General features: G+C 55.6%; 6 protein-coding genes across 6 annotated transcripts; 2 read left to right on the top strand and 4 right to left on the bottom strand.

Annotated features, from left to right (window-relative positions):
• Positions 1-1,151: 1,151 nt before the first annotated feature.
• BZA05DRAFT_146363 (uncharacterized protein) lies at positions 1,152-2,185 on the bottom strand. The gene is made up of 3 exons (XM_051478953.1): positions 1,800-2,185; positions 1,331-1,728; positions 1,152-1,275 (listed from the first exon to the last, which is right to left on the bottom strand). The coding sequence occupies exons 1-3, from the start codon at positions 1,878-1,880 to the stop codon at positions 1,212-1,214; spliced, it is 543 nt and encodes a 180-aa protein (XP_051336469.1). The 5' UTR covers positions 1,881-2,185; the 3' UTR covers positions 1,152-1,211.
• A 3,450-nt stretch (positions 2,186-5,635) lies between these two features.
• On the bottom strand, positions 5,636-7,764 carry BZA05DRAFT_431495 (P-loop containing nucleoside triphosphate hydrolase protein; the record flags this gene model as incomplete). The annotated part of the gene is made up of 6 exons (XM_051486194.1): positions 5,636-5,908; positions 5,972-6,880; positions 6,940-7,075; positions 7,137-7,194; positions 7,289-7,523; positions 7,668-7,764. The coding sequence occupies 6 exons, from the start codon at positions 7,762-7,764 to the stop codon at positions 5,643-5,645; spliced, it is 1,701 nt and encodes a 566-aa protein (XP_051336470.1). The 3' UTR covers positions 5,636-5,642.
• Positions 7,765-8,709: 945 nt separating this feature from the next.
• BZA05DRAFT_357962 (mitochondrial carrier domain-containing protein) lies at positions 8,710-10,649 on the top strand. Its single transcript, XM_051481440.1, has 4 exons — positions 8,710-9,016; positions 9,116-9,292; positions 9,351-10,050; positions 10,116-10,649. The coding sequence occupies exons 1-4, from the start codon at positions 8,856-8,858 to the stop codon at positions 10,191-10,193; spliced, it is 1,116 nt and encodes a 371-aa protein (XP_051336471.1). The 5' UTR covers positions 8,710-8,855; the 3' UTR covers positions 10,194-10,649.
• A 1,183-nt stretch (positions 10,650-11,832) lies between these two features.
• BZA05DRAFT_407912 (uncharacterized protein) lies at positions 11,833-13,584 on the bottom strand. Its single transcript, XM_051484665.1, has 2 exons — positions 13,089-13,584; positions 11,833-12,930 (listed from the first exon to the last, which is right to left on the bottom strand). The coding sequence occupies exons 1-2, from the start codon at positions 13,134-13,136 to the stop codon at positions 12,148-12,150; spliced, it is 831 nt and encodes a 276-aa protein (XP_051336472.1). The 5' UTR covers positions 13,137-13,584; the 3' UTR covers positions 11,833-12,147.
• Positions 13,585-15,858: 2,274 nt separating this feature from the next.
• BZA05DRAFT_146405 (uncharacterized protein) lies at positions 15,859-21,614 on the bottom strand. The gene is made up of 5 exons (XM_051478954.1): positions 21,368-21,614; positions 19,485-21,263; positions 16,790-19,460; positions 16,059-16,707; positions 15,859-15,993 (listed from the first exon to the last, which is right to left on the bottom strand). Exons 1-5 carry the CDS (start codon positions 21,412-21,414, stop codon positions 15,911-15,913), a joined length of 5,229 nt encoding a protein of 1,742 aa, XP_051336473.1. The 5' UTR covers positions 21,415-21,614; the 3' UTR covers positions 15,859-15,910.
• Positions 21,615-23,691: 2,077 nt separating this feature from the next.
• Positions 23,692-24,693, top strand: BZA05DRAFT_407921 (uncharacterized protein). The gene has a single exon (XM_051484666.1). The coding sequence runs from the start codon at positions 23,852-23,854 to the stop codon at positions 24,527-24,529; it is 678 nt and encodes a 225-aa protein (XP_051336474.1). The 5' UTR covers positions 23,692-23,851; the 3' UTR covers positions 24,530-24,693.
• Positions 24,694-26,709: the final 2,016 nt, after the last annotated feature.

The following is a 26,709-nucleotide window of genomic DNA, read 5'->3' on the forward strand; positions in this document are numbered from 1 at the left end:
AGGCAAACCACGACAAGACTTCGGGGCGGAAGGATTTGCTGACGCAGCGAGAGCGAGGATCGATGGGAGGGGGGGAGAGAAAGAAGAGGAGGAGAAGGAGGAGGAGGGGCTTTCGGGTGGATGGTTTCGGAAAGCGAATGCGATGAACGGCAGCGGTTCGAGTTCACGACCAGCACAGCGGCTGTCGGCCAATCACACCCACGGATTCCACCGCCCCGGCTTGGCAGCCTTGCCTGTGACGGAGGGGAAAAAATCAGAAGTCTAGAATCGCGATGACGCAGAAAAGAAGAAACGAAGAAACGAAGAAAACAAACCTGGCGTTCCGCTCGCCTTGCAGAGTACAAACATACTCCGTGCCCCGCTTTCCGCACCCCGCGCCGTTCGACGTCGAGCGCTGTCGTCCGTTCTCCTGCGGCTCATGCGGCGTTCGTTCTCATGTTTGCGCCGCCATTCGTTCTCACGCTCGCGCTGCCCGTTCCTTCTCATGCTCATGCGGCGGCGGCGATAACGCCGACAACCCACAATCCACAATCCACAACCCCCATCGAAAGGCAATATGCACGTTTTTCGCTGTGGGTTCACATGGGTCGTCGGTAAAAAAAGCTTGTGATTGGCTAAACTCGTTGCGCTCATTTACATTCGACCGTTTTTTAGTTTAATCATTGATTGAATTTATATTCGACCACTTTTGGTTTAATCGTTGATTCAATTTATATTCCACCTTTCTTGGTTTAATCATTGATTGAATTTATATTCCACCTTTCTTGGTTTAATCATTGATTGAATTTATATTCCACCTTTCTTGGTTTAATCATTGATTGAATTTATATTCCACCCCGTTACGCCACTCTTGTGTCTCAATCCTTTCCGAACGGTCGGTGACAAGTCAAAATGGCATTCATCATTAATGGCGGTGCATCGCCTCAAGCACTTGTAATGGCATTCGTCATCAACGGCAGCGAATCGCCTCAAGTACTTATAATCATCCGCAATCATTCGAACCATCTCCAGTTCTCCTCCGCTTTCCACTTCTGCCCATCTCCCCTGCCATATTGCCATGATCTAGATAGGTCGCATGCAATCAATGAATGAACAAAAGAACAAAATCTACCCATCTCCAATCCTCCTCCACTTCCACCTCTGCCCATCTCCAGTCCTCCTCCATTCCCCAATAAATCACCGCCCTCTGCAGACAGATTTCGCAGCCGACATCATCCATGTGGCTGCCGCCACCCTCTGCAGACCGATGCTGCAATCCTCCTCTGCTTCGACAGCCTATTAATCCCGTCAGTCAACCTATTCCACAACCAGCAGGTGAATGCAAACCCACCATCTCCAGCATGGAGTCAGTTCCACCCGGTCGATACTTGAAAGCTTCATGAGACTCTCAAGCCTCTCTCCGCACAGCGCCCCGTGATCACAAAGCTGCTGCATCCTGAGAATAATCTCGATCATCTGCGCTAGCCACCACATGTAGTGGCTACGTAGCATCATATAAAGCAACCACCATATATAATGGTCGCATGTAATCATTTGCTGCAGCAGCCACCATACATAGTGGTCGCAGATGTTGAGCAGCAGCCACCACATGTAGTGGTCGCAGATGTTGAGCAGCAGCCACCACATGTAGTGGTCGCAGATGTTGAGCAGCAGCCACCACATGTAGTAGCTACTGCCCATGATCTGCGGCCGCGACCATCCTCCGTGGCTGCGCCGATCCTCTGACCTCTGCCGAACACCAGTCAATCCGTCAGCCCCTGCCTCTGCCTCTCGTGTATCGGATGTGATAATCTTCGTACCTTTTGGTGGATTGATGTCTGCTTTTGAGATCCACCACCCACAATCCCCACAAGGACACCGCCATCGCCCATCGTGGGCATAAGGGGTGTCCTTATGTTGATCCCGACTTGTCGGGAAGGGGGAAGGAGGGAGGGAAGGCGGTGTAAACCGCCAGGCCAACACCAACACAAATTCTGTGATGGTATCGGTGTGTGTAAGACCGCCGGACCGCATTGATGGAAGGTTCACCAACCTCTGGATCGCTGCGTCATTGCGATGAATGACGATCGGATCGGAGTCGCGGGTAGGTGAGGAAATAGGTATGCCACGGATGGCTGAAGTGATGATGATGGATGTTGTGTGTTTGGGAGATGTAGAGATGTAGAGATGTAGAGAAGTAAAGAAGAAGAGAAGTAGAGGTGTGTGAACCGATGGATATTTATGTGGAGTCGTAAACATTCCAAGCGCATTGAAATGGCGCTAACGTGTCAAAATAGCGCTACTGTGTCCCTATAAAGTTAGTGTTCCCGCATGTGATCTCGAGTTATACCCTACCCGTAGAGTGTCCACACGTGATCTCTATACCCTACCCGGCAGCAACCACCCACCATGTGTTATTGTTCTGAGGGTTCCAGAATATGAAATTACAATGTGGAAGTAGAACGTCTGTGCGGTTTTCTAACAATTTTATCTATTGGCGATAACATCGGCGGCTGATGATGGCTGGTGGTGGCGGTGCCGCTGCCCACTCGGTCATCCTATTTTGTGTTTGTTCGAAGAGGGAGTTGATTGCGTCTCTGGTGCACGGACCATACTGCGACATCTACCATCGATATCAATTAGATGACGTAGCGGCGGGCATCGATAAGGATCAGGTAGCGACCACAAAGACTACGAGGCTACGAGTAATCTGTTCCCGGCAAATCTCAAAAACAGAGGCACGTTTGTTTGGACTCTGCACTGTGTTACTACTGGTATTGTGGCACTGCATGATCGGTGTACGATGCGGATTGTCTTACGGTAGCTTTTCGATGCCGACGGCGTGTAGAGTAGAGTAGGTAGCTCCACACAACTATCCTCACCCAGCTTCACCATCTCCCTCTTCACATCTATCAGAGTGTGATGTCGTCTACCAACGCCGCAAAATCGAGCTCGCCTGTGCCTGGCCGACTGGTATTGTACCTCATCACAACAAGCTTCCAACCTGTCGACGAAAAGCTGAGGCAAGATATGGCGGCAGGCAGGAACGACGGTACCGTCGATACCCTCCTTGTCTTCCTCCGATGTCCTCCTTGAGACGGCCCCAAGGAAATCGAGGATGGCATTATAGGCCGTGACTCCGACGAGCATTCACGCCGGTCTGCCTGCAACCTCATGAGTGCGTTCATACCTGCCCATGCATTTGGCCTTCTATCGTGATCCCTACGGCAGCTTACGTTCTTTTATACGCAGACGTAGTGAAAGTGCGTGGCAGGACGTCGGTGGTTTCATCTTCGCCGCGATTGAGAGCCAAAGCAGATATCGAGGAGACCGGGTCGTAGCCTGCTGAAATGAGCTGCTGTAACGGCCAAAAATGGTTCAAGGAGGCCTGTCTCCGTCGGGTCACTCCCGCCGGGTCAGCTTTACAGTGGATGTGCACAGCGCAGGAGCAGATGCGATAGCATTTGCTTGCTTGCTTGATCCGGATGCCTCCCCTTGCTCTTCCGTATTCACGAAGCAGGATGAGTGATCGCTTGTGAAACTACCGTAACGATCTGTGGGTGAGGGCCGGGCACTGATATGTAGTAGAAGATACTGGCCAGTGGCGGCAACCACTGAGCCATGGAAACCATGATCCCATACTGTGGTAACTTCTCGCTTCTTTTGTCCATCGCGTCCGCCGCGAAATAGTGTTCCAAAGCCACCGCCAGCCTACACTCATTCAACATAACTATTTCAGATACAACTGTGACTGCCCGTATCGCCAGTTGCGGCGCCCCTGGTGTGGTAACCTCACCACTGCGACGAGCGCATCCGAATGTGCGTCATGTACAACCACTCGAGGTTTCGGTCATCACAGAAATTTATTCAGCGTAAAGAATCGCAGGCCGCGAGCGGTACAGCATGAAAGCTTAACCTTTCTTTCTCCGTCAGTTGACCTCACTATGCTCGTAGTAATGGCTCAAAGACCTCGTCGTTCAAACGTAAGTACATAGGAACTGGACCTTTCCCCGTACGTTCAATATATGAGTCAGACTCGGTTCGAGCAAATCAAGAGATTCTTTCACGTATCGCCACGTGGAATCGAAACCAGTGAAGCTGTTCCAGAATTGGATTGAACGGTGGCGATTCCAGGTGGCGATACGTGGTAAAAGAATCTCTTGATCTGTTCGAACCGGGTCTGACTCATGCATTGAACCAACGGGGAAAGATCAAGTTCCTATAGTAGAGTTAGAAAGAGCCTCGATATGTTGAAACGTTCAATTGGGTGAAACTCGACGGGTATCTGGCTCTTCTGGAGGCGACGAGGAAGCCAAATGCCAAATGTGGGTTCGTGGTGGGCGTTCTCGAGTGATATTCGCTTTGATTTTTGATTATTATTTTTTCCGCCGGTCTTTTGCCCTTCGCTGGTCTCTTTATGCCCAAATGTGGAGTCCTGTGGGTAGGTGGGAATCAAAGGCTGAGAAGGAGGGAGCATAGGAGATTTTGTGTGGTTGATGGGTCAGACATCTCGAGGGTCGATGCTTGCTTAACCTCTCTTATTTATCATCCACTTCGTCGGCTAATGCTACCAAATTTCAGGTGAGGGGTTATGTAGCCAACATGAAAGACGGTATTTTAACTCTTACTTTAGGGGAGGGTACAATCAAATCTCTTTTTTCTCTTTTCTATGAGGCAAAGCAAGTGGTTGCAGTCGCCGAAAAAAGTCCAGAAACTCAATTTCTACAATCTACTTCCTAGCGGATATCCAGTGGGGTTATTAAACACATCTAGAGTGAAAGGTAAACCCTACCTCCCCAGGCAGACAGAGTCAACCCCGTGGGCCAACAAGATCTGGAAGTTTCCGCGCGGCGAATAGTGCATTCAAGACGATATTAGCCTCGTTTTCTACGTGGTAGAGGAAAGTCTAACTGATTACTGATGTGCTGGACTAGTCAAGCTCTCTTGCCAATGAGTATATAAGACACTGCCATCCCGCTGGCTCCGGCTTTCCTCCTTCTTTCCTCCCACCTACAACCGAACCACAGCTCTACTTCAACCCCGCCACAGACCTAGCAGCAGAGGACGTCCCTGAGAGCGATTCGATCCCGTTGGGAGGTAGCATCTGTCTGCTGCGCTGTATATGTGGGTTGGTACACCCGCGGGAGAAGTGGCTGCGCGGGAGAAGGAAAGGTCGAGTCTGGACCTAGGCTTCGGCCCGAGTCGAGTCTGGAGTGAATCATTCGCCTCCCCCGCCGGCCCGTCACCCGTTAGCGATCTTTACAACAGCGTTTACAACAGAGTTTACAGCAGAGTTTTCACTCTTCACTCGCCGCATGTTTTGGCTTCATCTTTGCACTTTCATCTCGCCTGTGTGGTATGTAGGAACTTTACTAGATTACTAGTGCCTAGTGCAGTCGCCGCGCTTAAGCCATCCAAGTACATATGGACAGCAACCACAAATCGCAATGAGTGATCACAACTTACGGGGCTACCGTCTACCATTACCAGACCCAGCTGAAAGAAAACAAAAGAAAACCGAACAATCGCCACAACAACTTTAATCTTCCGTGAAATCGTAGACCTACTCAACCAAGCCATACATGACCCGCCCAAGAAAGCCACAAATCAAGAACTATCCCCCCCCCTCCGGCCTCCCAAAGGAGACATTTTCATCCGTAAATTTACCAGCTCAGATCCTGATCCTGACCAGCGCCCTCCGTGCCCCAAGCGCCACCATCAGCGGCAGCTCCAGCCGTGAAAGGCAACTCTTCGGAGTCATCATTTTCGTCGAAATTCAACTCGCCGGTCGGCTTGTATTCCTCGAGGAAATCGGGGACGTCCTGATTGTTCTCCATCAAAATCTTGACCAGGTCCGGAGCAATACTCGAGTTCCTGTCGTTATAGAAGCTGGTGGCGAGACCATGGTTTCCAATACGAGCGGTGCGTCCTATCACGGCGGTCATCAATCAGTTCTGCGAGACAACAGCTGTCAACGGATGGTCGAACTTACCAATACGGTGGATGTACTCGTCGATGTTGGCAACCATATCGTAGTTCACGATATGCATCACATTCTTGATATCGAGGCCGCGAGCCGCAATGCCGGTCGCGATCAGGATCGGACACTTGCCCGAACGAAAAGCGATCAGGGCATCCTCGCGTTCACGCTGAGTCCTGTCACCGTGGATCGAAGTGCATGGCAACTTATGGTTGTACAAGTAGTCGTCGATCGAGTCGGCGGTGCGCTTGTGGTTGACGAAGATCATCGTACGAGCCGGAGGAGCAGTGCACAGGAGATCGAAGAGAGCCTGCTTCTTCTTGTCCTCGTCGACCCAGATGACGTGCTGGGTGATGTTGTCGGGGGTGGAGCCGATACGACCAACCTTGATCTGGATGTAGTCATCCGACAAGAACTGGGCAGCCAGCTGGCGGATGGGCTTCTGGAAAGTGGCGGAGAACATCATGACCTGCTTGTCATCATCCTGGTTGCAGTCGCTCGCCTGGAGGAGCTTGCGGATCTGAGGTTCGAAACCCATGTCAAGCATCTCGTCGGCCTCATCGACCACGATGTACTTGAGGCGCTTGAGGGAAAGGACGGAACCCTTCTCAAGGAAGTCGATGGTGCGGCCAGGAGTCCCAACCAGAACGTCACAGCCCTTCCCGAGCTCGATGCGCTGAGTCATGCTATCGGCACCACCGTAGATGACGCATGGACGCAGCATGGAGCGGTAGCAGAAGCGACGACATTCATCGAAGATCTGAGTAGCCAGCTCTCTGGTCGGGGAAATCACCAGAACGAGAGGCTCAGCAATGTAGCTCACATTCTCACCGCGCTTGGGACGGGGAGCGGCGAATTTCTTGGCCTTGCCCATCAACTTGGACAAGATAGGGATCAAGAAAGCCGCAGTCTTGCCGGATCCTGTGATGGGAAGCATTAAAACAGACAGACCAAATGAGAGAGAAGGTGTGGATGCCTACCAGTCTGCGCACATGACAACAGATCGTATCCGGAGAGGATGGCAGGAATGCAGTAGCGCTGGATGGGGGTCGGCCTCGTATACTTGGAGAGCGCGATGTTCTCAAGCATGACGGGGTGCAGACCCGCTTCAGCGAACTATGTAAAACAGACGACATCAGTAAATAGCGACGGACAACAACCAGAACGAGAGATTTACCTCCAAGATGGGGTTTGGCTTGGTGGTTCCATCGATTTGAACCTTGAGAATGAACAACCTAAGCGCAATCAAAGTCAATACTCATGTTCGATCCAGATGGCGATTACTGGAGGCGATGGCTAGATAGTAGAGCAAGAACGGGACAAACATACCTCGAAAAGTCGATACCAGCTCCGCAAGGCTCATCATCGTCGAGACCGAAAAGCATCCTCTCAAGCGCCTCGTTGCGAGGAGCAACGTCGCCATAGTCGTCCTTCCACTCATATCGTTCTGCGGAGGCGAGCCAGTCACCGTAAGGCTGCGAGCGGGGAAGCTCAGCATCACGAGTGGCTGTGAGAGACGGATAGTCGAACGCCTCACGATGAGCCCATTGTCCGACGGTCTCAGCTCCATTGGTGTCATCGACGGGAGTGTTAGCGATGGAGGGGGATTCCGTGGCGGGAATGGGAGCGCGGACAGGAGTGGTCTGTTCTCCTTCTGTCTGTTTTCCGAGAGTCCCTTCTTTGACAGTCTCTTGTTTGACCATGGGACTGTCATTGATGTCAATCTTGCTGAGAGAGCTATTGATGGAAAGGGATTCCATGGCGGTAATGGAAGGGGCAATTGAAGCGCCGGACGAGGTGTCCATTGCGACAGGTATGGGGGTGGAGGTAGGGAAATGGGTGAAGAGGTCAACAGTAAGAGAGAGACTGACGACGAGGGAGATGGGTGGAGGTGGATGAAGGTGGGTGAAGGTGGGTGAAGGTGGTGAAGGTGGTTTGTGGGGTTTGTGGGGTTGTGTTGTGTGAAATGGGAAGGAAAGGAAGGGTCGAAGTCGAGTGTGTGTGACCGAATGCGCGCCGCTCTTTTGAGTTGTCTAGTGACTGCAGTTTGACATGACGTTAGAGTCTGCTCGGGGAATATCAGATGGGAGCACAGCGGAGGGCAGCCAAGCCGCTCACAGCTGCGGAGAGCCGTGGGGTCCTGTGAGTAGGGAACCCACGCTGTGCGAGTGATGAGATGGCAATCAGTGAGACTTTCCCGCTCGATACAAATAGATCGTTTGATGCCATGTTTCTCTCTTCACTCTCTCCCGTTTTCTTTGCAGGAAATCCTATTGTTACATACAGCCTTACGAGGCTATTTTGCGTCATTCCTGAACGTCTACGGAAGCATCTTCATTGATCCAGCGTGATCATACATGATCCACTGAGTGATCCGCCGTGAAGGCAGTGGCTTAAGCTTTTCTGCATTTCACATGGTGGCTGACGGTTCCGCACAGACCATCTCCTTGAACTTCGCCTCCGCTCCTCCATATAGCAGCAGAGAGAGAAGTACAAGAAATTCGGAACGAGACAAGACCTCACACTGGAAAGTTTGCTACTTCTCCAATTTCTACACTTGGTCTTTCTTTTTGTCCAGTGATTGCTCTCTCAATCAGGCTTCTCGTGCCATGTTTTCCGCTTGCAAATATTCCATGTTCCTAGTCGATGCTCCGCAGAAAGCGCCCCCGTCTACTAGTCGGTGGCGCTTAGCGTCTGTCACACAAGAAAAGAAACAATTCCGCAGGCGACATTTTTTTTTATCGCAAGCTCTCCAACACAACCCAACTACCCCACCAAACGAACTTCACGCACACGCACGACCCCCACCACCGCAGCAGTATCCCCCCGCACCCCGCATCGATTCCGGATCCCCCATCCTCGGCGATCTAGAAAACACCCACACAAGACAATTCCGATGACGGCCGTGCGAGCAGGCCCCGCGCAGAAGCCGCCGCCAGAATTGACCCCTTCCGCCGCCGACCACATCCCAATATCCCGCGAGACAGGCGTGGTCGAACCGCCGCACCAGTTGCGCCCCGGAGAGTCAAAACCATGGGCCCACTTCGTCGCCGGAGCGTAAGTTCTCTATTCCATGCGGCGAGAACGGAGCGGGCTGCTGCTACCACCACCACCGCCGCCGCCATGTCCGCTTCGCTAATTATGATTTCGTGTTAGTGCGGGAGGTATGACCTCAACATTCCTGACGTCGCCGCTGGACGTCGTCAAGACTAGGTTGCAGAGCGATTTCTACAAGCACCAGCTGGACGTCCGACGAGGCACTGGCTCCTCGGCGCCCGTCGGCGTCATGAAGCAGGGCCTGCAACACTTCCGGGAAACCTTCCAGATCCTCGGGTACGGCCCCACATCTCCCCCGGCTCCCCCCACAGTCTTCTGACCTCTTCCCATGTAGCGACGTGCACAGGATAGAAGGCTGGCGCGGGCTGTTCAAAGGGCTCGGGCCGAACCTGAGCGGCGTGGTCCCCGCGCGCGCAATCAACTTCTACACGTACGGAAACGGCAAGCGGCTGATCGCGGAGCGGTTCAACGGCGGGAAGGAGACCCCTCTGGTGCACCTGTGCGCAGCCGCGTGCGCCGGGCTCGTCACCGGCACCGCCACAAACCCCATCTGGCTCGTCAAGACGCGGCTGCAGCTGGACAAGGCGACGGCGCGGGGCGCGCACGGCGCCGGCCGCCAGTACAAGAACAGCTTCGACTGCGTGAAGCAGGTGGTGCGGCAGGAAGGCGTCAAGGGCCTGTACCGCGGGCTGTCCGCGAGCTACCTTGGCGTCACCGAGAGCACGCTGCAATGGGTCCTCTACGAACGCATGAAGACGTACCTGGCCCGCCGCAAGGCCGACATCCTCGACGCCGGGAAACCCATGACCGCTTGGGACGAGTTCGTGGACACCGGAGGAAAGCTCGGTGCCGCTGGAACCGCGAAGTTGTTTGCTGCCTGCCTCACTTACCCCCATGAGGTCGTTCGCACCCGCATGCGACAGAGACCCATGAACGGCGAGAGACCGAAGTACACCGGCCTCCTACAGTGCTTCCGCACTATCTGGAAGGAGGAGGGAATCGTCTCGATGTACGGCGGCTTGAGCCCGCACTTGGTATACCCCCTTACTCCCCATCCTCTCCCCAAATCCACAGCACCCACTGACACTACACCCACCAGCTCCGCGTCGTCCCCTCGGCGGCAATCATGTTCGGCATGTACGAGGCGATCCTGCACCTGCTGGGCGAGAAGTCATAAGTCAAGTCGTAAGTCGTAGAAAGATAACAAAACGAATATCTCCGGGCTGGTTTTTTTTTTTACTCAGTGTCGTCATTTCTCCCTCTTTCATCATCGATCACGCACATAATTCAACTTCAACTCATCTCATGCCTACGCCTATGCCTATGCCCCTACCTGTACAACATCATCAACATCAATATCGCCATCATCATCCTTTTAACGACGGTTAGCATTTTATTCTTTCTGGGTTGGAAAACAAAATTAGAGGGAGAGGGAAGAGGAGAGTTCGTGGGGGGGTACGTTTTTTCGGCGGCGGCGGAGGAGGTTCTCTTTTCATTCGGGGCGTCCAGCTGTTTGGCTGTTCGTTGGTTGGTTGGTTGGTCTGTCCGTTGGCTTTGTTGGTTGGTCGATTGGTCGGTTGGTTGGTTTACTTGTATTGTACATTAGAAAATTCACGCACGAGGGTTCTGTCTGTCTGTCTGTTTCATACATCCCTCATTCCCACTCATCCGGATCAAGGAAGCAAAGTTACGGCAAAAAGAAGAAAAAACAGTAAATAGGTATCAAGTGATTTACTCCGCAGCTATCGCAGTAACGTGCGCTTCCCTCCCATTCCCCACCCACGCAGCCCTCCAACTCCCACCATGCCACAGACCAAATCCAAACCCAAAATCAAGCTCGTCTATGCTGTGTCCCAGCGGCCAGTCCCCCATCTCGCACCCCGGGGTTCCCCAGACGGGCGCGGATAACTACCATACTAGGACCTAATGGAGTAACTATTAACGCGCTAAACGGTATATATCTAGTGAACTCCCGCCAACAGGCCTGAGGGCTCATGTGAGAATCGAGTTTATTGGCGTGCGCTACCCCGCTGTTCTTCGCGAGCTACTAGTATTGGTTAGTAGCGGGCTTGCCGCTGGACGGCAGAAAATAACTTGCGCCGGCATGGGGCTGATGGATCATATATATAACTACCGGTACCGTGAGCGGGAAGGGTGATCGTACTATGGGATACCTAGTTTTTGCTTCTTTCGGATGCGTGGCTGTTTTGTCGATTCTACTATGGTACAGAGTTGCGCGTGTTCACGGTGTTTGAGAATACTCCACTCTTCTCTACTCTACTACCAATGGTCTGCAATGTCCCATTCACTCTCACTCTCACTCCCCCAGCACGAGTGTTCACAAATGAATATTCCATTCGGTCTCAGCAGTATATCTCTCGGTCGACCCCCCACCCCAGTAGCTCGGCTTTCTCTTGTCTTCTGAGGAATGGAATGGATTCGAAAGTACTCTACACACTGAAAGAGGGAGGATCCGTTGCCGTGTGGCCTTGACACGGCAACCAGCGACTCAGTGTTATTCTTAGGTGTTCAAGGCCGCAGCAACTCCTGTATCATTTTGGTGGTCTCGTGAGAAAAGCCTACCAGACTTTACCGTTCTTCCGTGGGGTTATTTCCTGTGTTGACGAGAACAACATCACCCACTCAACCAGGCCAAACCGTCAATCCCAGTCGTTGCAGCTTTGCGGCTCTGCATTTCACTTTCTCAGTCATGAAGCCCATTCAGCCGTTCCATTTTCCATTTCCGCTCACCATTTCCGTCCACCGGTTCTCACACAGTCTCACAGTCTCGCACAGCTCACATTGCCAAAAAATAATCATAGGTAGGGTATCCAAGAACTTTCTTCCGATATGTAGTGTACAAAGTATTCGACCGACAAAAAGAAAAATCACACCAATTAAGCACAGTTGTTAGCACCGCTAGATAAGGACCCAAAACGTATATCCTCCCGCATACAATCGCCACGCACGTACAATCGCCACGCTCAACAAAACAAACAAAGCAAACAAACAAGCAAGCAAGCAAGACAAAAGAGAAGGGAATTGGCAAAAGTGACGCAGAGCGGAACGCACCAAAAAAAAAACAGAAGCAAGAGAATGTAAAACTTTAGAAGTAACCAAGCTGCAACCCCTCAGCTCCAACCATAATAAGCCGGCTCCCAAGAGCCCGGGTACGCAGTACTACTCATTGCGTATCCTTCGCCATCGTCGCTCAGGCCGGCCCCGGACTGGCCCCGTGAGTGCCCGTTGCTGACAACTTCCTTGCCGTCGTCGCCTTCGTAGTGCACCGCGATCTTTTCTTCGATCATTACCGCTTTCGGCTCGGCGGGCTGCTCTGGAGAGGATCGTTCGGCTGCTGCTGCTGCCGCTGCTGCTGCAGGGAGTTGCTTGCCCGTCGCCGTCGTCGTCGGCGCTGGCTCCGAGACAGGCTGCTCCTGAGCTGTCTCTTGCACCAGCTCCTTGTTCACCACTCCCACTGCCATGGAAACATCCTCGGCCCTCGTTACCTGTCCATCCCGCCCATCCTGTGCATCCTGCCCGCCCTGAACATCGTGCTTAGCGTGCATATACTTCTTGCCATCCTTCTCGTCATCCTTCCCGTGATCCTGTACATCCCGTATCTTCACGCTGTGCACATTCTCCGCCGGCTCCTTCACCTGTTCCAGCACTCCCTTTACACTCTTCGCCTCCTCGACCGCCTCGACTGCCTCTTCTTCCACATCCACATCCACATCCTCTTCCCGCTTCCTCGCCTCAACCGCCACTGCCACCGCCACCGCCTTCTCCATCTCCTCCACCTTACCATTCATCTCTTCCTGCGCCACCGCCGCCACCACCACCTCAGTATCCACAGTAGCCACCGTCTCTACTTCCGCAGGGCGGTCGCTATTGTGCATCGAACCATGGCCGAACGTCTGCGCAGGCTCGCAAACCACGCTGTTAGCGGGTGGCCCCAGCACCAGCGCATTCGGGGGAGGAGGAGAAACAGAAGTCGGCACAGAAGCAAACACAGTCGGTAGAGAAGGAGCAGGAGCAGCAGCAGGAGCAGCAGCAAGGGTCGGTGTGTTCGCACCATTACTACTTGCGGGCGTGTTGTCAGGGTTGACAGTGATCCCTCCATGCGCCGACGACGGCAAACTAGCTTCGCCGTGCGCCGCCAGCGAAGAGTGGTGCGTGCCTTGCCGGGAGATGCCAGGTCCGCTGCTGCTGAGGCCGCTGACGCTCGTGGAGTTCGATACGACCGAGTGGGTGCGCTGGGGCGCGGACGATGCGTGTGCGGACGTTAATGGCTGCTGCGGAAGCGGCGGTGCGGCGTAGCCGCTGGCACTTGTTGCGTTAGAGACGACGGATTGTGCGCGCTGGAGCTGCTCCTGCTGCGACGGCGTGTGGTACGATCCGGCGGCGGATGCGGGCGACGGTGGAACTACTGGAGAGGTGTAGCCTGCATACCCTCCGAATTCGCGGTTCCCGCTCGGCGGTTGCGGCGTGTAGACGTGATGCTGCTGCTGCTGTTCCTGATGTTGCTGGGGAGGCGGAGGGTATACTTGTTGCTGAGGAGGCGGAGGGTATATTTGTTGCTGAGGAGGCGGAGGGTATATTTGTTGCTGAGGAGGCGGAGGGTATATTTGCTGTTGGGGAGGCGGAGGGTATGTTTGCTGTTGAGGAGGCAGGGGATATGATTGCTGTTGGGGAGGCGGAGGGTATGATTGCTGCTGGGGCGGCGGAGGGTATGCCTGTTGTTGGGGAGGTGGGGGATATTCCTGCTGTTGGGGAGGCGGGGGATATGCCTGTTGCTGAGGAGGCGGAGGGCATGCCTGTTGCTGAGGAGGCGGAGGGTACGTTGCTTCATTGACGGAATAATCACTGACAGCCGTTCCCGCCCTGCTCAGCCGCGGGCTTGCCTCTCGCGAATGCGAATAGGCCGACTGTTGCAACTGGGCAGGAGAATACTGCTGCTGCTGCTGCTGCTGCTGCTGCTGCGATGGTGGCGGCGGCGGCGGCGGTGGTGGCGTGTTCCCGCCTCTTGCCCCCGCGATGGAGCCCCGATGTGCCAGGACAGCATTGTACAAGCTGCTCTGCGTCGACTGTCTGACCAGTCCGGACGGCAGTGGAGGAAGCTGTGGGGCTCCTGACGATGGCTGGTATTGTTGCTGGTAGCTGGGCTGTTGCTGGTAGCCGGGGAGCGGATGGGTTGGAGAGGCAGCGTAGGGGGGTTGGCTGTATGGCGACTCGCGATACTGCTGCTGCTGTTGTTGGCTGGAGACGTTGGCCCGGGCGCCATGCTGGGGATGGTCAGGGTAGTCCTGCGGATGTGCTGAAGGCTGCCCTTGGGGCTGGTGGTGATAATTGCCCGGTGACGGTGGCGGCGGCATGCCCTGGTTCTGCCCAGCTGGTGGCGGGTAGGCCATGTTCTGCGGGATTGTCTGCGACGGTTGCTGCCCAGGCGATGGGGGAGGCGGATATGATATACTCTGTCTCGGCACGAGCGGGGTGTGCCGGCCGTGGACACTCCCCGCCGGACTGTGGGGCGATGGTATCTGTTGCGGCCCAGGTTGCAGCTGCGACCCAGGTTGCTGTTCCGGGACCCCCGGTGGGTAAGTCGCGGATTGCGGTTTGTACCCGCTGTGCTGGGAGTAACCGCCAATAGACGGCCTGGACTGCGGGTACTCCTGGGGCGGCGGGACATACGGACCGGGGGCCTGTTGTGGGGCGCCATAGCTATTGACACTTCCGCTTCTCGGCAGCGCCTGGTCAAAGCTCATGTACTGTCCTGTCTTCGGGTCATAAATCTTCGGTTCGCTGCTACTGGGCTGGACGAGTGCCTGGGCACCTCCACTACCTCCACCGCCCAGCCCCGCTTTCGCCAGCCTTCCGAATTTGGTGGGAGACTGGCCGCCGCCGCCGCCGGAGGCATTGGGTGGCGATGAGGTGCGCGAGAATATGTCGGAAAACATCTTCTTGTGCCCCTTCAGCTTGCCGTTTTCCTCGGGCTTTTTCGACTTGCCGCCTCCTCCTAGTTTTGTTAGGAAACTCCCGCGTTTCGTCATTTTCTGAGGAGGTGCATCGACGACCGGCGGTGAGTAAGCAGCCTGAGGATGACCTTGTGGAGGACCCTGAGGTTGGGCCTGAGGATAACCCTGCGGAGGTGCCTGAGGATGGGGCTGTTGTTGCTGTTGCTGCTGTTGTGGTTGTTGCTGCTGTTGTGGTGGCTGCTGATGGTGAGGCAGCTGCTGCGACACAGCTGACAAGCTACGACCCATACCATCCAGCTTATTCCCCAGGCCTCCGAGGAGACTTGTCCGTTTCCCTTTCTTCTCCGAATTCGAAGACGACGAGCCGGGCGGGTGTCCACTGCTGTTGGAAATTGTCTGCGCAAGGGTGGAACCGCGACTCGGCGGTAGTGCCGGATGGCCATGAGGTGTCTGGGGGTGGGCAAGATTCTGGCCCGCGAAGGGTGGCTGCTGGAACTGTTGCTGCTGTTGCTGCATTTGCGGGTGTGGAGATGGCAATGATCCAGGGAATTGCTGAGAACTGGCCGCATGCGGATCTTGCAAGAGGTGCCGCTGGTCGCTATGGCCGAACGCCTGTGGGCTCAATCGCGGAGGATGGCCTTGCGGATGTCCCGCCGACGATGCCTGCCGTACATGTTCGACAGCCGGAGGCCCTTGCTCGCTCGGCTGTGGGCGCGGGTGCTGAGGTGCCATGCCGGAAAGGCTCCGAGAGACATCCTGTTGCAGTAACGGCGGTGGTGCGATATTCTCCGGCCTTTGGCCCTGCAACTGAAGAGTAGGAGACGGTGTCATTGAATGAGGAATCGGCGGCATTAGCTGCCGGACCTCCGCCACCGGCGTTTCGGTCCGCAGCGATGATTGTTTCGGTGTCGAGTACAGATCTTCATCGGCACTGGCCGCCACCTCTCCCAGCTTCCTGGTCTCCGGAACCTCCGCTGCCGCCAGAATGACCGGTGGCACCGGCATCTGTTCCTGTACCTCAGCCTCCCGGCGTTTCGGCGTCGAGTAAAGATCATCGTCACTGTCCTCACCTTCCATTGGTTCGTGCACGGTTGCCGTAACGGCTGAAAGGGGTGGAGGATGCGGGGTTTCGGGAATCGACGGACTATGTTCTGCGGAAGACGGCAACGGAACACCTCTCGCTGTGATCGCGGACGACGATCCACTCTGATTTTGATTCTGCGAGGATAGACTATCCTTTCTTGCCGGGAACGGTGAATATGACGGAGCAGCAGGAGCAGCAGCAACAGCAGCAGGTGGTGGCGGCGGCTTGGCGGAATGCGGAGATGCCGATTTAGACCCAAACCCACCGGCCAGCGGTTGGTGATGGACGCTCGGCGAGGACTGCCTTGGGCCTTCCAGCGAATGCGGCGAGGATCCCGCCTGCGGCGTCTGAGCAGCAGTGGCAGCGGTAGTGCCAACTCTCGCTTGGAACTGAGTCTGGATGTGCGGAAGTGGCGGGGGATGGCCCATGGGAGGCGGCGAGGCGGCCGGGAGTGGTGTGGTATGCTGCGACATCGATCCGATGGAGGCATTTCTTTCCCGTACCGCTGTCGAAGCATGCGATATGATACTGGCATTTCTAGTACGGTTTCCGACGGGCCTATCCAACTCTATAGAATCTCCACCCCTGGTCTGATGATCTGCATTTTCCGAAGTACCCTCTTTGTTGGAATTTCCCTGCGTTCACGATCGAGCATCAGTATATACACTCATTGCTAATACATCTCATCTGGCAGCAAGAAATCACTCTAAATTATACCTTCTTCCCAACCCGCTTGACCCAACCTCCTACCCTTCCACCAGCCATTTCTCCCAGCCTCATAGCTCCTCTTCCCATCTTCTCCAACTTCTCTTCCGCACGATGAGCCGTGCCTTCGTCGTGGCGCGAACCGCCATCCCCCGAGCGACTGGGGAAATGCCCCAGACCTCCCATCCGGCTCTTGCTCTTGCGCGGGACCAGACCCGTCTTGATCGAAATGATCTCGGAATTGAGCAACTGCTCGCCGTTATTGTGCTCCATCTGGTATGTGATCCAGTCGGAAAGCGGGCTGGGAGACTCGCGGATATGTTCGCGCAGGGCATCGTACGCTCTTATACGTTCCTCTGGGCTCTCAAGCGCAGCGATGACTCTCGTGTCCCGGATTACCGCTGTTGGTTGCATCGGCGTGACCGTCCTGTCGCTGGGAGGACGGTTTCGATGTGCGTCGTCCAGGACTTCGATGCCCTCGCCATAATCCTTGTCGAAATTGACAACCTCGGGAGCGGATTCCTCAGCCGGGGATTTCCCGCCGGGCGCCGGAGGCATGGGTGGCATCATTACGATTCCAGATGGCATCGTCTGCTTCAGCATCAACGTCTGCGGCCTGCTGAACTGGCTGAGCAGCTCTTTCGTGTAATCGTTTTCGGCGGGCGAGTTCAGCTCATCGGCAGTCTTTGGCCTCTTCTCGACGATGGGCCCTCCGATAGCCTCGATTCCTTCGGATTCGGGGCCGAGATGCTTCGTGGGAGGGATTGCCTCCATGCCTTCGGACTCCGGAAGAACGGGTGACCTCTGAGGCGTCTTGCCATCATCTTGGCGCGTGGCCTCTCTAGGAATAATGACAGTGTCCCGTCTATCCAAGAACCGTTTGCCGGTGGAAACCAATTCGAGAAGATCCTGATCAACGATGCTCGCAGGAGTCTGAGGTTCTGCTGGCATTGCCGAGCTGGTGTCGTGTGGTGGTGGAATTATCACAGGCGGTGGTGGCGACGACCTCTTGGGAGCTTCGGATTCAGGCCGAGGGGTAACAGCAGCCTGAGGTGAGGGGACTCTCGGTAGGTGTCCTTCAGCCGCAACAGCACGCAATGGCGATTTAGGCGGAACAGGCAAAGGGGTCCCACCAGCGGAATCATCGTTTCCATCTTGCCAATACGACTCGTACGACGATAAGACGCCCATGCTCCCCCTTGCATTATCGGAATCAGTGGGTATCGAGTCACCCAGATAGTCGTAGACCGGTGTGGAAGAATGCGCGTGTGTCGCCGTCTCACTTGGGGAAGGTGGGGTACCCAGATAGTCCTGGATCTGGACAGAAGAGTCTGAATGTTTCTCCGTTTCCCCCGGAACCGGAAGGTTTGGGGCGATGATCGTGGGATGCAAGGCGTCCAGATCTTCCTGGCCCATCCCAGAGGAGTGCGGACGTTCTTCTGGCTCATCCAGCAAAGTTGGCTTGATGCTTGGGGAACGTGAGACGCTCAAAAAGGTCTGGTTCTGCCCGGAAGACCGCGGGCGTTCCACTAGCTCGTTCGACAAAACCGGGTTGATACTCGGAGAACGCGAGGAGACGCTCAAACGGTTCCGGTCTTGCCCATGTGGATATGTCATGGCATGCTCGGATGGGGTAGGCGTGAGACTTGGGGACCGTGTGACAGGGGTCTGCGCTCTCTCCAGTTCGCCGAGGAAGTGGTCCAGTTCATCTGATTTCTCAGAGCGTGGCGTATCTTCCATTGAGCTAGTTCTAGATACGGGTGCAACTTCGGTCGGATCACCAGAAACGGCTTCCGTTTGGAACGAAGGGGGCACGATGGATAGCCTCTTAGCACCCTCATGCGAGCTGTCGGTGGAAGGGGTTCGAACGTGAATGGAAAGTCTATCCACTGGGACCACATCTTTTTCAGCAAAGCTTCGGATACCGCTCTCTACAGGGATAGCGGGAGTAGGCGTGGTAGTGGAACGGGGCAAGTCATCATCACTGTCATCCTGCAGTGATACTGGCGGTTGGGGAAAGGTTGGCGACATGTCCGCAGGAGGGGTTTCACTGTAAGGCGTGAGGACTCCGGACTCCGGACGTATGAACTCGTGATTCTCAAGCGTTTGAAAGCCACCACGATTGGGATCGTCGCTTCCATGCGCCAGAGGAATGGCAGTAGTCGAGGAAAGTCGTGACTGCCCAGTGGGAGGAGTGAAATAGCCCTGGTGGTCGTTGGTCTCCGCTGGCGTCTCGAAAACAGTATTAAAGTCACCCATCACTGGAGAAGCCATTGGAGATTCCACTGGAGAATCGTGCCAAGCCGTAACATTGGCCCGTTCCTCTTCCATTTTGTCTGAGTGGTCACCGCTGACCTTCACAGGCGCGGGGTCGGTATTGATGTGATCCACCGACGGAGCAGCTTTGGACGCCGTATCCTTGCCCTTTTCTTCCTCTCGCGGCTCATCCTCGTAGTCGCTGCCGTCCGTTGGCAGTTTGGGGTCAGCTCCGATGGAATGTCCTGATGGGAAAGCCCCTGGCAATGAATCCATTGCTTTCTCCACCTCTGGTGTGTCCAGGTTTCCCTGCGAGGGTGGAATGGGCAAAGAGATTGCAGGCGGCAGGTATGGACTCGGCGCATGCTCACCCCTCGCTACGGACCCGGACCTTGACTGCGACCTTGACTGCGACCTTGACTGCGACCTTGACTGCGACCTTGACTGCGACCTTGACTGCGGCCTCGACCAAGACGTTGTCTGAAGACTCGGTGTTGTCGGTGTAGGCACGCCGGGCAAGGGAACCGCAGGGGGCGGATGGGGGCTAGGGGAATGGATCGATTCAGATCTTGCGAGTGGGCTCGATGGCGATGATCCACCGCTGCCTGAGACCCACTGCAGAGGAACACTTGGCAATGGGATCGCGGGCGGCTGGAACGGACTCGGAGGGTGAGAAGCTCCTGACCTGGAGCGTGGCCTCGCTGGCGATGATGATAATGACGATGATGTCGACGTCGGACTGCTACCTTGCTCTTTCTGCTGTCGAGAGGATGGGCGGCGGAGAACATCCTCTTGCAAAGCGTGTGGGTGAGGCGGCGCAAAGGCAGCATCCGAAGGCACACGGCTACGTACAGACTCCCCTCTAGTCGGAGGCCTCTGTTCGTCGTGAGATGCCGGCGTAGGCGAGGCAACACTACTGATGTTGGGATCCACAATAGGCCGCCGTTCCTGCTCTTCCTGATGCCGTCTGTAGATGTCCGATGGTCTGATAATCTTTGGCTTTCCAGGCGAGGTAGGTGAAGTAGGCACGGGCGAAGCCGAAAAGCTCGAAGGCTGCTGGGTAATTGGTGGAATTAAGGGCGGTAGGGACGCTGGAGACGGTACTCTCTCGGTGGATTTAGGTTGATAGTAGAGTGAAGATGGAGATCCGTACTGTTCGTAGTCTGGGGTGCTCTGTGGCATGGGGAAACTCGGGCCCACATGGTAATCCTGCTCATAATCGTCATAGGTGGGCGACCTGGCCCATGACTTGGTCGGAGCTGCGACGGGTCTCGCTTGGGAAGAAGGACCGGAGCCTACACGACCGTATTCCGAGATGGTGCCCAGATTGGCTGCCTCCGGTAGTGACTGTGGAAGCACTTGGTTGTAGACATTCGGAAGGTTAGGCAGTTGCTCGTACTGTCGTTGATCCCCCGTGAAATGTTGTCCGCCGGGCAGATCAGGCAACGACGGTACGTTTGGAGTGTACGCTGCCAGCGGCTGTGGCTGCGGCGACGAGGTCTGAGGAACAGGTGACGTGGATGGGCTGGGTCTCGTAGGCACAGGTTTGCGAACCGAGAGCCGTTTGTGTAGCCCTTCCTGTGGTTGCTGTGGATGCGCGGGGTCAATCGAGAACGACGGCGCATGAACAGTCGGCACGTCCCGGTAGCTCGTTGGTTGTGGTGACGGCGACTGCATGCCCTGTGGCGGCAGGGAAAGTGCAGAAGTGTGGTCGACATGGATTGGCGAATGGGCCGGCCTCATACTCTCGCGTTCGTCGATCTCGGACGGTGTCGGCGGGAGCATCATGTCCATCTGCGACGGCGGTGGCGGAAGTTTCACGCCGGGCGGCGGCGGCGCGAACGTCTCATCGATCTCCGAAGGGGGTGGTGGTAGTTTCATGCCCTCCGGAAACGAGTCGTGTTCTGCCGGCGCATAGCGGGGGCCATGCTGCTGCAGCGAGGCCTGCCTCTGAGGAAACCGGCTCGAAGTCGACGCTGCTGTAGCAGACGGTCTGGCACCTTGTGCTGCGTACGGCGCAGGCGCGGGTTCGGCTGGCAAAGGAGCGCCGTGTTGGTCATCGTCGTCGTAGCCGTAGCCGTAGCCGTAGCCGTCCTCCTCCTCGTCGCCCCACAGATCGTCATAGTTGACCTTCGCAGCTTCCACCCATCGCTTGGACTTGGCTCGGTTGATGTTTGTCTTGAAAGCGTCGGGAGAGAGCGCCGATGAAGCGGATGATGGGGAATCGTTTCTAAGACAAAGTCCCACGCGTTAGTTACAGTCCCACGAACTTCAGCACAAAGGGAGCGCTTGGGGAGGTTGTGGTGGGTGGGTGGTTGGTGTTCTTCGGCGTACATTGGAGAGCGACCCGAATCGAAGCTCGTTTGGTAGGATCTCGACATGGCGCAAAGCGACGGTTCGCGATCATGTGTAGGGTGCTGAAGGAGTCTCTTCTTCGTACGGGCGTGACTGCGAAGGATGCGAAGGAGGACGATGGGGGGGCACTATGGCAGAATGGAGGGAGTAAATGAGCAAGTGAGAAAGCAGTGCACAGCCAGCCGGTGACGGGAAGCAAGCATGCGTGCGTGGGGGCTGCGATGGGGTACGACGGAGCTTGTGTGTATGGGGAAGTACTACTCTGCTCTCAAGCGTAGGGTCGCCAGGCAGCCAAGTTGTGCCGGGATGCAGAAGGCACGTAACCCAAATCTATACTTGGAGACAACTGCTTGGTCGGGCAAGTTCATTGCCGCATGGGGAGCGACAAGTGCTCGAACAGGCGCTTGGCACCGTATTCAGCCCTTTTGCTGACTTTCCCAATATACTCTAGAATATTGGGTAATTCTGAGCATCGGGACTGAAAACCACCTCCGATTCCCCCCAATCGGTCTTCCTTCACCGAGTACCAGACTATCGCCTTTAAACTCTAAATTCTTCTCGCATGCGGCCAGAGGACGAACATCGCGGGACTCCAGCCGGAACACATCGGATTTAGATATAGATCAGAGTTTTGGTGTCCACGTACTACCTAAAGGATATATGTCTAGCCCAGCTACCGTGCTCGAGGACAGGAAGGAAGCAGGTAGACGTCGAAACTTTTCCGACTCATCTCACGGCGCGGCAAAGAAGTCAGTAGGCGCGCTGGGTCTCCGAACAAGTTGGCGGCCGGGCGATGGAGAAGAAGCGCGGATATCGATCGACTGTTGAAGGGAGAGGGAGTGAGCTATCACAGCCTGCAACCTCACTGCTCGGTAACGGCAGAAGAGACTACCGTCGACAGCTTTGGTGACCCCAGCAGGCCGAGAAGATCAAGATCACGAGAATTGAGGAAAGACGCAGGGTTGTCGGCGCAGACATTCGGCATTTAGACGGTTCTTCACGTTCCTCACCGATGCGAAAGGAACGGGGTACAAATAACCACCAAGTCTCGTCCATCCTCAATCCGGAACGGCAGTGTAATTTCGAGCACCCCCTTAACTACGACTATTGCCTTGGGGAATCACCATCTACGGAGTACTACCGTATTATACCCTCGTCCCAGAGATTCCCCACCACACCCAAACCGGCAGCCAACTAACATCCCTGATCACCACTCCTGCTCCGAGCTGACTTCCAGCGGAGCGCAATAAAACGCCTCCCGTAGTAGTCGTTGCGAGCCGAGACGCCCGTAGTGCCTCAGTGCCAGACTCTATTGGTGGCCTGAGACGCCGACCAGACAGGGCCAAGCATGAAGGGACCAAGCTACCTACTATCCGCTGTATCTCGAGTCTCGACCATAAGAACCTTACCACACTCTGGGTAACGGTCCCAGATACAGACGCGGAAGCGGTGCACTGTAATACCTACCGGTAGGTATCATACATGCCTCGGTGGTTTGATGGCGACGCCTGGCCCGGCCTGGCCCAGAGGAGCCATCCCCTCCCTACATAGATCTTGGGGCCAATCCCATCGATCGAATCAACAATCCCGATTTTTGGTATTCCGCTGCCGGGTGTAGATTGTCCATCGGTCGGCTGGGCGCACATAATGGAATTGAATGGAATCTTGTCTCCCGGTGAGACGTGTCCGGCTGCCACTTTACTTGGGTACTTCTACCTGGTGATGGTCTCTTGATTCCAGGCACTATATCGGGTACTCCATCCTCTAACACGGAATAACGGGGGACAAACACCAGCTCGCGAAGGTCACCGCCGGCTCACCTACTATGACTCGGCCCATGGCACCTTACATAAGGGGCAGAGTCTCAATCAATCCCAGTATTCTTCACGTGCAAGTGGAATAGAGTATGTCCATTATCGCAAGCCCCCAGACCCCAGAGGCGGGGCTGCATGCGGCGAGGAGTCCACTGTCTATCCTGGTTGGGTTACCGGCTCTTTCGCTCATTCCGATCGACTGCTTCCTTGAATATATGGTGAATACTTGAAGATTCTAGAAGCCTTTCTCTTTAAGTCAGACCTGTGCTTGCGGCTATTGTATGTGCATAACTGTCTAGTGACGAAACGGTTGTGTAGTGTGTATTATGTACGTCCAGATATAGACCGCATTTGAAGAAATGCGACCCCCCGTACGGCGTAGGGCCGTCACCCCGGCGGAATTATATTATCTACCACCGATGGCTGGGGAGCCCGAATCCGCGTGAAATACACACTTGCAGACTTGCAGTCATCCTAAATGCCTAATGCCTGGTCCTCCATGTACTTATGTTAGAATAGATTTTTATACCCGTCCTGACTCCTGATTCCTATTAAATCAATGCAAAGCAAAAACAGACCGTGGACCCGTACCGCGACCTGAAAGCAACAGAAAGGGAATTCGTACCACGACCTGCGAACAAAACAGACAATGAACCCGTGCCGCAACCAGAGAATAAAACAAACGAACCGGTACCACTACCAGACAACAGAAGCAAAACACCCAATACCAAAAACAGAAAAGGAACCTGTACCACCACCCAAACCCAAAGAAATCGCGACCCCTCCGACCAAATTCTGCCTTTCACCAGCTCCTTCCACTAAAACTACTCGCTACCAGCCGCCCCTCAGTGGTGCACTCCCGCTGTTGAGTTCGGATCGAGGTCCCTTCCGGCCGCGCTGTGCTCATCAACTGCAGCGTCAAACCGCAGAGCAGCGTCTTCGCGCCACCATCGGTGCATGCGGGTTCGCCACTCGTATTCTTCGCGGGTTATGGCGTACACCTCGTCCGAGTCCTCCTGCTCGACGGGAGGTGCGACATGCTGCAGTACAACCGGCGGTTGATCAGCAGCCTCGCCCCCGGCCGCTGGTCTCCCGACAGCTTGGCGCTTCTCTGCACGACGTTCGCGGCGACAACCGCTCGCAGCCGCTCGTCGGCCGCATACGCAGCGGCGATGGCGACGCTCACGCGCTCCTCCATTTCCCGCAGCACCTTTATCTTGACCTGCGCCTGGACCTCCACGTTCTCGAAGATCTCCTCCGCCTCCCTCTACCTCCGCGCCTTCTCGTACGCCCGCCGCTCGGCAGACACCGCCGCCTTCACCCGTGAGTCGATCATCCGTAGCAGACTCAACTCGGCGCCAGCGTCGCGCGAGGCAGCGGCAGCACGCCGCGACGCAGTCCGCTGCCGAGCGAGCAAATGCACTTGCACGCGCTCCGCCGAATGCCGCTCCGCCGATCTCCAAGGCCGCACGCCGTAGGCGACAATAAGCGACGTTCTCTGCTAACTAGCGATGCTAGATTACCGTAAAGTCTGAGGTAAAGTTACAAAGTCTTGGCTGCCATGCTACTGTGCGACACGCCGCCCGAAATGGCTGCCGATTAGTAGGTTAAGCGAAGATGTTTGGATTGGGCAGGCGGTAAGGACAGCCGAACTCCGGAACATGGAGTGCTAAGCCCAATCGAGCGGGGGTTGAGCGAGAGTTTCAAGATCGATCGTCGGCCTGTTTGGGAAAGAGAAACTTGATTCTCAAGACAAAGAGAGCGAGAGGTCTGGAGTCTGGCCGATGTAAAGAACATCGTAAGCACATGCCTGAACCTAAATCCAGCACCAAAGCAATTGTACCGCCACGCTGCACGGACAGTTCAGTCATGTGCTGTAAGCCACCCATAGAGTAAACATCCCAATCCACCGAACCACCAGCCAACATTCCAGAAGCCAATCCAACATCGGCAGCAAGTACTGTACGCCACCATGCCTCACGCCCGCCACCTGCCAGCGGCGCAAATCCTCTCATTCGATCCCTCCGCACTCCCCCACGACACTAACCCCGCGCGGCCACGGCCCGCCCACCAGAGCTCCACGGACTCCATACTCGGGAAACCGGGGCCAGGATTCAGCCAAACGACTCAACGACTCAACCCCATACCGCTCCCCCGCCAACTCGCCAGATGGTTCCGGCAGTACATCTTGTCTCTATCGACTCATGTCGACATCTCAGCCGTGTCACCACCCACTCCTCCCCTCCGGACGCCAGTCCACCGTAATATGGTATCACTCTTGCTTGAGTAGGTACTGCGGCCGATGTCCGTGCATACATCCACACATCAATCCTGCTGCCGGTGTGGCCGGTAATCCTCGCGATGCTGCTGGATGATAGGCAGTACCGGTACATGTGGACAACCCGGCATGACAACGGCAGACGGGGACGAGAGGTGGGTTCGACATTACCGGTAGATAAGCCTTATTCACTACGGCAGCCCCGCCTCCGCGAGAGCTAGCTTCGTTCCGTGATGGATATGTCCATGTCCACGTTGCACCCCCAGGTGCACACGCCTCGCCTCCACGACCGCACACCGGGAGGAGAGGCCTTTGGTCGAGGCTCGGTACGCATTCCAGTAGTTATCGGCATGAGGCTCGTACAGGAGATATATACAGTTGACTTCTAGGGACTATCCGGCCCCTTCTGTGCCGTGGGCCTTCAGCCGAGGTTCAAAGACGTTGGTGCTGTTGCCGCCCAAGCCCATGAGCTCACAGGGCAGACACCTTGGAGATGACGCCCATTATGCCCATAATGCCCCTCCTTCGCCGGAGCCCAATCCACCCACCTATCTTCCCACCAGCGGCAATCCACCGCCCATTCACCTCCTACTCACCATCAACCACACCTACAAAGCCGGAGTATATTCCGCCTGCGCCGTGACCACATCCTCCTCCCCACCCCATCACCTCTCGATCGTTCTAAAACAGTACCCTCGCTTGACCTCCGCAGCCCTGAAGCCTCGAAGCCGAACTCCGGGCGTATGATATCATACAACCGCCTGCTCCCCTACAGGGCCACGGCGTGGGCGTCCCAACCTGCATCGGTGTCTACAGCTAGTACAGCCAGACCAATCCTTCGGAACGAAGCCGCAGACTCGCTGAGGGCCTGTGGCCCGTGCTCGGACTCATCCCTTTACCCGTACAGCCCGGTTTCGGCCGCTTCGGACGCTTCAGCGCAGACCAACAGGCAGCAAGTGGTGATGGTGGATTTCGCGCACTGTGCTTGTCGATGCGCTGGAGCCGCGCAGGCGGGAGAAGGCTATGCGGAATGACCGCGCTGCGTGTGAGTGCTTGTGGGATACAATCGTAGACAGTGCTGTGACGACCCGGATAGCTGCGAGGGTGACGATGAGAATAACTAGTAGCTTGAGGTGTGAGGTGTTGGTGATTGTTACGGCGAGGATGGCAGTGCAATAGGTAGATAGGCGTGGTTTGGATACTTGCTCCTACTCAGATAGATATTCATC

The sequence above is a fragment of the Tricharina praecox genome, assembly GCF_024521635.1.
Source record: "Tricharina praecox strain CBS 144465 chromosome Unknown BZA05scaffold_26, whole genome shotgun sequence".
In the NCBI taxonomy this organism is placed as follows: Eukaryota; Fungi; Ascomycota; class Pezizomycetes; order Pezizales; family Pyronemataceae; genus Tricharina; species Tricharina praecox.